Raw genomic sequence first — 9,325 nt, forward strand, 5'->3', positions numbered from 1 at the left:
ACATTCTCCAAGAGGACTGTGGATAAGCTGGCCACAGACTCTAGCCTCACAAGCCTGGGCTGGAATCCTGGCAACTTCACTTATAGCTGCTGTGTGATCTGGAGCACAAGCCTTCACTGTTCTATGCCTCTGTTTTCTAACTAGTTAAACATGGGTCGTGAAGATTAATAGTTGTGACAGCTTAGTACCCAGTCAGCTCCCAACAAACACCAGCTATTATATTGCTAGGATGAGGGCGAAGATTTTTTTTTCAGAGAATATTTTGTGAATTTATAATCTAAAAAAACGAGTTAATGAGAGAATAGGAGGTCATCACACTAAACTGTGGTTGCTTGTGCTGCACTGTGTCTCCCTCCAAGTCGTGGGGCAGGGGCTGTGCCCCGTGGTTCAGAGAAGGGCCTGAATGCATAATTGGTCCAGTGATTTTACTGACTAACCCTGACACCCAAGTCAGCAGACCAACCCAGTCTGCAGCCCGTGTAGATGGAAAAGCGGGAGGTGGAGACGCCTGGAAGAGCCCAAAAGAAGAGATCTGGGCGCTCAGACAGGACATCCTTCTGGTCTAGTTTATTGTGGGGGAATTTCTGAGGGTTGGCCAGAGCCCAAGGACAAGGAAGACTTTTTACAAAAAGACACGCACTGCATGAAAACCCCAATTTAGGCTTTGGCCCCATGGTCTGTCCATCACTTGCCCAGGGCAGAGAGGTCCGTGAAGTTGCGGCTGGGGAGATGCTCTGTACGTTGAGGGAGTGGACGGCCAATGCCCACGATGTAGACTGCAAGCCACAGAGACTCTGCCTCTCCGTGGCCCTGGTGGAGGCTAGAATGCACCCCAGTGCCCCCCACCCAGAGAGTGGGTGGGTGGCCTCAGAGCACGGCCAGGTTGTGGCAGGACTTGGAGCGGGCCTTGAGTGCCCGGCGGCGGGCGCTGCGGGCAGTTAAGCGTGCCAGGAAGTGTCGAGCCCGCTGGCCTAGGCTTGCCCGTCGTCGGGGGGCCGGTGGCTCCCGGCCTGCGCAGTTCCTGCGGCGCAAGCGCAGTTGGCGCACTACGCCTTCGAAGAGCTCCGCCACGTTGTGCTGCAGCGTGGCTGACGTCTCGATGAATTTGCAGTCGAACACCACAGCGCAGGCGCGGCCCTCTGAGGGGGCGGGGTCAGTGAGCCAGGGCGGAGCCACAACCGGAAAAAGGAGATAAAGGTAGCAGGAGGTGTGTTCAATCTCAACCGGAAGTACGATTTTTCCTTTCCCCATCCCTCGTGCTGCGTGCCAGGGGACTCAGAGATAAATCTGGCTTTGAGGAGTTAGTTCACAGGTTAGTGATTGATACTGATAGCAGAATGAGGCTGGGAAGACCGGGAGGTCCCACGGAAGGGTCTTGACTGCCAGGGAAGGGGTCTAATCTGTGCAACAGAATTGTCTGGGGGAGCATGTTAAAATGCAGGTTGCTGAGCCCACCTGCAGATATTCTGATTCGGTAGGTGAGGCCTGGGAACTAGCGATTCAACAAAATCTCCTGGGGATAATGTTGCAGAATTTTGGGACGTCTGCTCATAAAGCATATGGTCTTCCGTCTCCAGGATGCCACTGGGCTGGATGCAGGGGCCTGGGTTCTAGTCCTCAGTGGCTGGTGACCCTGTAGAACTGGCCTCCCCACTCTGGGTCTCAGTTTCCATATTTTTTAGATTTTGCCCTGTGAGTAGGGCCATTTTTAGATCGTTATGGGTCCCACCTGATACATCAATTGTATTAAAATATTCCCCATCCCACTTTAAATACAATTTAAGTATAACTTTAAACATTTTGGTTTGCAGTTGCTGGCTGACACAATATTATGTTTTGTACGCAAAGCTCTGTGAAATTTGAATTTATCATTTTCTCACTGTATTTTGGAGTCAATAATTGTCTTTTTCAGGTCTCAGATGTAAGCCCTTGGAAAGCTTACAGGCACTGAGCCTATCATGCCTGGTGAATAAAGTGTCTCAGACTAAGGGCATTGGGGCACATAGGGGAATTTTTAGGCAAAGAAGTGACAAGGTCAGCTCTGGTTCGGGAAAACTCTGGCAGCTGGTGAGGAGAACCGATTGAGTGGGGATAGAGAAGTACCGGGGTTGGCCCAGGCTAAAGTGGAGATGCCAGGATGGGGCAGAGGCTCTGGGCATGGGGACAGGAAGGGAATGTGGGGTTAAGGGAGGTGGACTGACAAGGTCTGGGGACTGGTCTGAGGGAATGAGAGAGGAGGCAAGCCAAGAATGGTTTCTAGCTTTCAGGCTTAGGCAAGTAGATGCAGGATGGAGGTGGCCGGGGTGGGGGTGGTGGGGCACGAGTCACTGAGATCGAGGAGCACTGGAGGAGACGCAGTGACAACGGGGCTAAGAGAAAGGTGGAGGAGGAGGGTGGAGTGGAGGGCTTACCTTCCACGGAGACTTCCCGGCAGCGTGCCAGGTCCGCCTTGTTGCCCACCAGGATGATGGGCACGTGGTCCGCCTGATATGTGCGCCGCAGCTGAATGCGGAGCTCAGAGGCACTCTCGAAGCTGCCCCTGTCTGCGATGGAGTACACGATAACGTAGGCGCTGCCCACCTGCAGGCACGACTCCTGGCTCCAGCTTTCATCCTGTAGGGGAGGGAACCCAGGCCCATCCTCAGATGGTACCTAGGCCCTGGCTGAGAAAGGAGGGGCTGGGATGGTCTATGGGTGGGATGGGGCTGAGGTTGATACTTTGGACAGGTTGGGGGACAAATTCTGCCATATTTCCCTGTGTCACCCTGGAAGACCACCGATCTTCTCTGAGTCACAGTTTCTCTGCTTGAAAAATTGGGCTAATGACACTACCTCACTCCATTCTCTCATTCATTGGTTCCTTCTGTAGGCCGGGCACTGGAGACAAAAGATTTATTGGGTTCTGCTAAGGAGAGTTCTGGCTTTGCCTTTTCAGCGCCTTTGTCTGGTTTGAGGAGGGTTTGGTCTTGCCAGACAGTCCTTTTGGCTTTTTGCAGTCCAGAGTTAAGAAAAAAAAAGGAAGGGAGAGAAGTGGGGACAGGAGGCTGTCTTCCAGGGGAGGTTTTTTTCTGGATACTCTTGAAGAGAGAGTTGAAGGAGCAACTGTGGCGTGTAAGGGAAGGGGGTGGGAGAGGCAAGGGTCATTTTAAGAAGTGGAGTCCATTCAAGATGTTTGACAAGGAAAGGAAAGAACTGGAGTAATTTTGATATTGTTTTGGATGACGCTCTTTTGTCAGGGACAGCACTCCGAGACTGAACCACCTAGGTAATGGCTTTCTAAGTGTTTCTAAGTGTTTAAGGAGACACAGTACCTGCCCTCCAAAAGCTCATGATTAGGAAGGGATGCTATGAAAATGGAGAGATATAATGCGGTGTGATAAGTACCATTAAGAGAGGCATATGCAGGGACGTCCCTGGCGGTCCAGTGGTTAAGACTCGTGCTTCCAATGCAGGGGGTGCGGGTTCGATCTCTGGTCAGGGAACTAAGATCCCACATGCTGTGCAGCTCAGCCAAAAAAAAGAGAGCCATATGCAAGTGGCTGGAGGACCCATGGGGCTTGGGGCGGGGGTAGACCAGAAGAACTCAACTGGGCAGAGTGTGGGAGGGCTTCACAGTGGACTGGTGAGTGGGGTTAGAAAGAATGAGCGGCTGAGTAGTGGGGAAGAGAGTGGGCAGGAGTGGGAAATGCCGAGCGTGGTGGAAGTATTGTTTGTGAGCGGAAAAGAAGCCAGAAAAGTTTTCTGATAACCAAATAAGGTAGATAAATAGGAAAGCATCAGATCCATGGTCAACATCATTGTCAAAAGGGGTAAGTTCTGAACAGCTGTACTGATCCTTCCCCGGGGCCAAATAACCCTGAACTGAGTCAGACAGATGTGGGTTCTTATTCTGGGTTCTTAGCTGTGACTATGGACAGGTTCCTTCCTCCCTCAGAGTCTGTTTTCTCATTTGTAGAATGAGAGGGTGGGTCTTGACCATTCATTCATTCATTGCACAAATATTTATGGAAGATTTGCTATGTGTCAGCATCACAAAAGCTGGTTGGTACATGGATTGGTGGGTAAGAACCCCTTGGGGGTGTGATTAAAAATGCAGATTCCAGAACCCCACTTTTATAGGTTCTATTTCATTAGGTCTGGGGTGAGACTTGAGAATCTGATTTCTAATACTCTTCAGGTGACCCTGATGGTCAGCGAGGCTGGGGTACCACTGGATGAACCAAAGGCCCTCCCAGTTCTGTCAGATTTTGCCTCTCGGACATCAACATGGACCCTCTCTGCATGGACCCTCTTTGGGAACTGCCTTCACAGACACTGGCCAGGGAAACTGTAGGGAAATCAAGGGCCAGAGAAGAGAACACTTTCTCAAGGCCACCCAGCCAGCTGGGCACAGAATTCCAATTCCTGCCTTCTAGTCTGTCTCCCAAATGGGACTCCCAGTCTGATCACTCTTGTTAATTCACTGGACTCTGTCCCATAGGATTCTCAACTGCATCCGAAAAGTAGACCCTCCTTCACCAGTCTGAGCTCCATGAGGCCAGGAGGCACGTCTGCCTTAGTCACTGATGGGTCTTCAGTGTCCTGGCCCATTATAAATATCCAGCCAGTGTTTCTTTCTTCTTCCTTCCTTTCTTTTTTTAAAAATAAAGCTTGGGTGTGAGCTGGCCACTGGATCCCCAAGGCCTTCCGCTGGCCCTAGGAGGTGGGACCCTCAAGGCTGCCGCCCTCAGGCTGGCCCTGAGGCTGGCTGTGTGTGATGGGCCTGCAGGGACCTGATGTCGGACCCCCGGGCAGACCTTGCATATCTGGGTTTGGTCATGGTGCCCTCCCTTCACCCTGGCTGAGGTGGGGACCAGCCAGCCAGTGTTTCTTTTTTTTCTTTTTGCGGTACACGGACCTCTCACTGTTGTGGCCTCTCCCATTGCGGAGCACAGGCTCCAGACGCGCAGGCTCAGCGGCCATGGCTCACGGGCCCAGCCGCTCCGCGGCATGTGGGATCTTCCCGGACCGGGGCATGAACCCGCGTCCCCTGCATCGGCAGGCGGACTCTCAACCACTGCGCCACCAGGGAAGCCCCAGCCAGTGTTTCTTAATAAACAAGTGAGTGAAGGAGTGGAACCTCAGATGGAGGTTCAGAAGTGATGCTCCCAGTGGGGATGGTCCTAGTGCATAAGAGTATAAGCTTTGGGCTATTATAAATCTGGGTTTGAATCCCACTTGCTATCTGAGAACTTGGGACACATAACCTCTCTGAGCTTTGATTTCCTCATTGGTAGGATGGGAATCAGAAATACACTCATTGTATAGTTTTTGTCTTGACTGAATGTCAAAATACATGTCTAGTGTTTAGCACAGGGGCTGACACTTAGGAAGAAGGTGCTCCATAAATGTCAGCTGCTCTTAGAGAACCATCATCATTATTATGATGCTCATTTGGACCTGGGTTTCCTTTTATGCTAGTTAAAAGGAATTGGTCTCATAGCTCCTTCATCCCTAAATTTGGGCCTATCTCTGGAGCTGTCAGCCATTCTTGTCAATCACCCAACATTGCCCTCCTAAGCCCCACCCTGTGGGCAGGGCCTCCCTGAGTGTTAGGGGAGGGGCCTACCCCCTAGAGAGATGGGATCCCAGGTGATTTTTAGATCCTTTTTGCTTAGTTGCATTTCTTCAAAGTTCTACAATGAGCATGTGTTACCTGTATAGCAAGAAAAAAGACTCAACAAGATAAACAAAGGTAAGAAAACTCAAGCAAGATAAGAAAAGCATAATGGGGACATGTCCCTGCCCAATGCTCTCTTCCTGCTTTGGAATGGGCTAGGGAAGGACATCTTTGGTGTCCTCTTTTTACTAGCTACGAAGTCATGATCGATAAGAATTATCATTATTTACAATTCTTCACTCACGTTCAGCATTTTTGCATGCTCCAAACTGTGCTTATCTCTGTGAAACTGCGTAAGAAGTTTAAAAAAACCAGCTGGTAAGGAAGGCAGGAATGATCCACCCATTTATTAGGTGAGAAAACTGAAGCTCAGAGCGGGTAAGTCAGGTGCACAAAGCCAACTGGTAAGACAAAGGAAAAGGGGGTTCAACCTCAGGCTAAATCTGGCGTTCCTTTTTCTGTACAATGTGGGTGGGTGGAATGGGATAAGGGTGCTCATGAGGGGAAGATTTGCAGGGGGAGAAGCACATCCTGGGATGGCTGTGAGGAGAGGATGAATGTAGTGAGAAAGGGGGTCAGGGTCATGAGGTTCTCCTGGCTTTTGTTGGAAAGGCTGCTTGGGGAGGTGCTGAGGATGGGCCCTGCCCTGTCCCTGCTCTGTAGTGTCCTAGGAGGGGACAGGAATCTGGTACTAGCCTCGGCATCCCTCCCCCCAAATCCTGCTTGTTGTGCCATACCAGTTTCTCAGCCTCCCAGGTGTCCACGACCAGCAGTGTGGTATCCTCTCCATCCACCGTGAGGGTCCTCTCGTACACATCTTCTGCAACTGAGGAAAGACACGGATTTCAGGGAGGAGATGCAGGCCTGGGGAGGATGCAGGCCTCCCTAACCCCTCTTTCCGCCCCCTCCACTTCTCCTTGAAGTGCTCACCATATTTGTTAGATGTCTGTCTCTCCTGATAGGCCAAGAAACACCATGAGGAGCCCCTGTCCCACCAGCTGCCAGCACAGTACCTGGCACACAGTAGGTGCTGAGAAAGGTTTTGTTGGTTTGGTTGATTGAATGAGTGTGGGGCAGTGGGGTTAAATTTGGGCTGGGAGTTCTCCCTGGCTTAGTGTATGCTTCAGGCAGGTCCCGTTACCCTCTCTGGAACCCTGTCTCCCTATCTGTCGTACATACCGGTGTACGTGTGCACATATAGGTTCACGCTCTGAGCAGTCAGGGCTGGAGAAAGGGCGTGGTCAGAGTGTCCCCACCTCCTCTCTGCCTTTAACCTCCCCTCTCCCCCCGCTCACCCTGGGTCCTCTCTGCCAGTCCTACAGGGACTCATCTTCATTTCCTCTGTCCGGTCCCTGATCCCCATCATTCTGGGACCCCAGGCCCTCTCAGCTCACTGCACCTCTTGGGAATAAAGGAACCCAGGGCCCAACTTAAGAGTCTGGGAGTCTCCATTTTGGGTAGGACCTTAGTTCGGCTGCAGGTCATGGTGGGCATGGATGGTTGTGGGGCAGGGTCTGAGAGTTGGGAGGAAGTTCACCATTTCTTTATACTTGGGACTTGTGGAACTCAGAATTGCTTCCCTTAGGACATGAAAATGCATCACACACCTGTGAGAAATTAGCACAATTCTCATTCACTATTCAAGGAATTTCCCTCCTGTGGATCTTAGTGCAGGCTGTGCCCTGCACAACTCCGGGGGGTGACCATTCACTTCATAGTCTGTGTGAAAGATGCCCCTCAGAGTTGAGCAGTGCATGAGTTGTACAACTGTTCTTGGCAGCGTTATGCCCCAGATAACAGGGATTTCACTCCATCGACCGCATCCCTTCCCAGCCCACAGGGTCCCTACCTCCCAGCTGTTCATGGAGATCCCGCTCTTGTTTTCCTGCAAAGAGGTTGGCCAGGCTGGTCTTCCCTACACCAGGATCTCCAAGCAGTACCACACGGTAGAGGGCCTCCCAGGAGCCTTCAGAGTCGCTGGATTCAGAGGACCAACCACTGGGGGCAGATGAAGGTTGCCGGGTGGGGGTGTTGAGGGAGGCTGATTGGCCCAGTCGGGGATGCTGGGACTGTGTAGAAGGTGCTGTGCCCAGGAGGCCAGGCTGGTGGCCCCGGGTGGACAGGGGCAGTGGAGTACTGGCTCGGCGACGCAGGGGGGTCTTTGCCTCTTGCTGAGTATTTAGTGTCATCCTTGGGAAGGGGGGTTTCCTTCTTTCCTTCGGCAGGAAGGGGGAGTGGGTGGTGAGCCAGGTGCTTTGAGCCCCTTCTCCTATGGAGTCCTGATGAGCTGCTGCGACGGCTTCCTCCAGAGCCGTCCTTCTAGCAGTCCTTCCTTTCTTTGAGCTCAAATGGGAGGAGGAGGCGCCTCAGATCCTCCCTGTGGGGGCTTTCTGGCTTCAGGCCCAGAGAGAACCTGGGTCAGGCTGGGAGGGGTGAGTGCGTGTGAACACACACATGCATGCACACCCAGAGGCCATTTCCTATGCCTTGAGGATAACCCACTCCCCCGTGATACACAGATAGGCAGAGGGGCAGCAGCCAGATAGGATGTCCACACAAGCACGCACACAGAACTGCCCCAGCCATTCAGAACATGAGACCCACGTTCACGAAAGACACCCGAATTGCCCCCTTCTCTTCTTCCCCACAGGTCTCTTCCCCACGGTTCGGTTCGGGGTTGGGAGGTACGGAGGAGGGTTGAGAGCCCCGGGGGGATTCACTTCCGCCGCCCGATCCCACGAGAGCTGAGGAAGAGGCAGGACAGGCAGCTTGGTCCTGCTAAAGGCTAGGGGGTCTGGGGGTTCCTTCCAGCTGAAACCTGAGAGCCCCGGTGCCATGGGAACAGCGTGTCCGGCCCGCCCCCTCCGTGAAAAATTCAGAAGCGGCTGGCACTACGGCCTCCAGCTGCTGTGGGGGCGCGGGGGCTTCGAGGCAGCCGGACCCCAGATTTGGTGACAGGAAGGGGTCCCGGCGGTGAGGCGGGTGGAGAGGAGACCTACAGGGCCCAGGAGGGCATGCCATTCCCGGAGTCCGAGCTTCCCCGGCCCGGGGGTCCTGGGTGTGAGTCCCCAGATCCCGGGAGGGTTCCCTGTCTCAGGGAACAGCCCTCCGGGCCCGAGATCCGGGGGCCCTCACTCCGGGACGCGGGTTCGAGGCCCCCCTCTTCCCTGCCTGTGCCGCAGAACCCCCCCCCCCCCGTCGCCCCATACGGGCGCCTGGCGAACTCCGCACCAACTTGACTAAGTTGGTGGCGGGCTGCGCGGGCCTTTACCTCGGTGTGGGGAGGGGTCCAGGGTCCCCGGCCGCCACAGCTGCCGGGTGCACCAGGCTGTACCGCTGCCTCGCAGCATTGCCCCTCAGGCCGGTCCCGCCCCAACGCCAGGGCCGGGGGAGGAGCCGCGACCCCGCCCCGTCCAGCCCCGCCCCATTAGGGCAGCCCCGGGGTCTCCGCCCCAAGGCCTTGGCCGCTGAATGATTTTTCGCAGAGCTCAGCTGACCCGCCACTTCAAGTACTTAGCCAGGGGTGGGGGGCGAGAGAGGGGAAGGATACGGGTTCTGAATTCCTGAGCCTGGATCCCCTCTGCATCTGCATCTATCCACTCCAGCAATGGGGCACACCAACTTTAGCCTTCACAAAAGCCGCTTGAGGAACTTGTTAACTCTTCA

At 53.8% G+C, this 9,325-nt stretch overlaps 1 protein-coding gene across 3 annotated transcripts; it reads right to left on the bottom strand.

Annotated features, from left to right (window-relative positions):
- Positions 1–547: 547 nt before the first annotated feature.
- On the bottom strand, positions 548–9,050 carry REM1 (RRAD and GEM like GTPase 1). 3 transcript variants are annotated; one of them, XM_060123793.1, is made up of 5 exons: positions 8,931–9,050; positions 7,509–8,053; positions 6,397–6,485; positions 2,412–2,613; positions 548–1,139 (listed from the first exon to the last, which is right to left on the bottom strand). In XM_060123793.1, exons 2-5 carry the CDS (start codon positions 7,846–7,848, stop codon positions 868–870), a joined length of 903 nt encoding a protein of 300 aa, XP_059979776.1. In that variant the 5' UTR covers positions 7,849–8,053; positions 8,931–9,050; the 3' UTR covers positions 548–867. The 3 variants fall into 3 exon arrangements, with proteins under 3 accessions (XP_059979776.1, XP_059979775.1, XP_059979777.1); XM_060123792.1 differs by having other exon boundaries at positions 7,509–8,082; positions 8,931–9,033; XM_060123794.1 differs by having other exon boundaries at positions 7,509–8,002; positions 8,931–9,016.
- Between the last annotated feature and the right edge of the window lie 275 nt (positions 9,051–9,325).

The sequence above is a fragment of the Lagenorhynchus albirostris genome, chromosome 15 (assembly GCF_949774975.1).
Source record: "Lagenorhynchus albirostris chromosome 15, mLagAlb1.1, whole genome shotgun sequence".
In the NCBI taxonomy this organism is placed as follows: Eukaryota; Metazoa; Chordata; class Mammalia; order Artiodactyla; family Delphinidae; genus Lagenorhynchus; species Lagenorhynchus albirostris.

Bases quoted from the DNA above. Each gene is read 5' to 3' on its own strand.
- REM1 (XM_060123793.1), bottom strand. From the start codon at position 7,848: ATGACACTAAATACTCAGCAAGAGGCAAAGACCCCCCTGCGTCGCCGA. The intron at 6,486-7,508 runs GTAGGGACCCTG...GTCTTTCCTCAG, and splicing joins TCTCCATGAACAGCTGGGAG to TTGCAGAAGATGTGTACGAG. The intron at 1,140-2,411 runs GTAAGCCCTCCA...CCGCCCCCTCAG, and splicing joins CCGGGAAGTCTCCGTGGAAG to AGGGCCGCGCCTGCGCTGTG.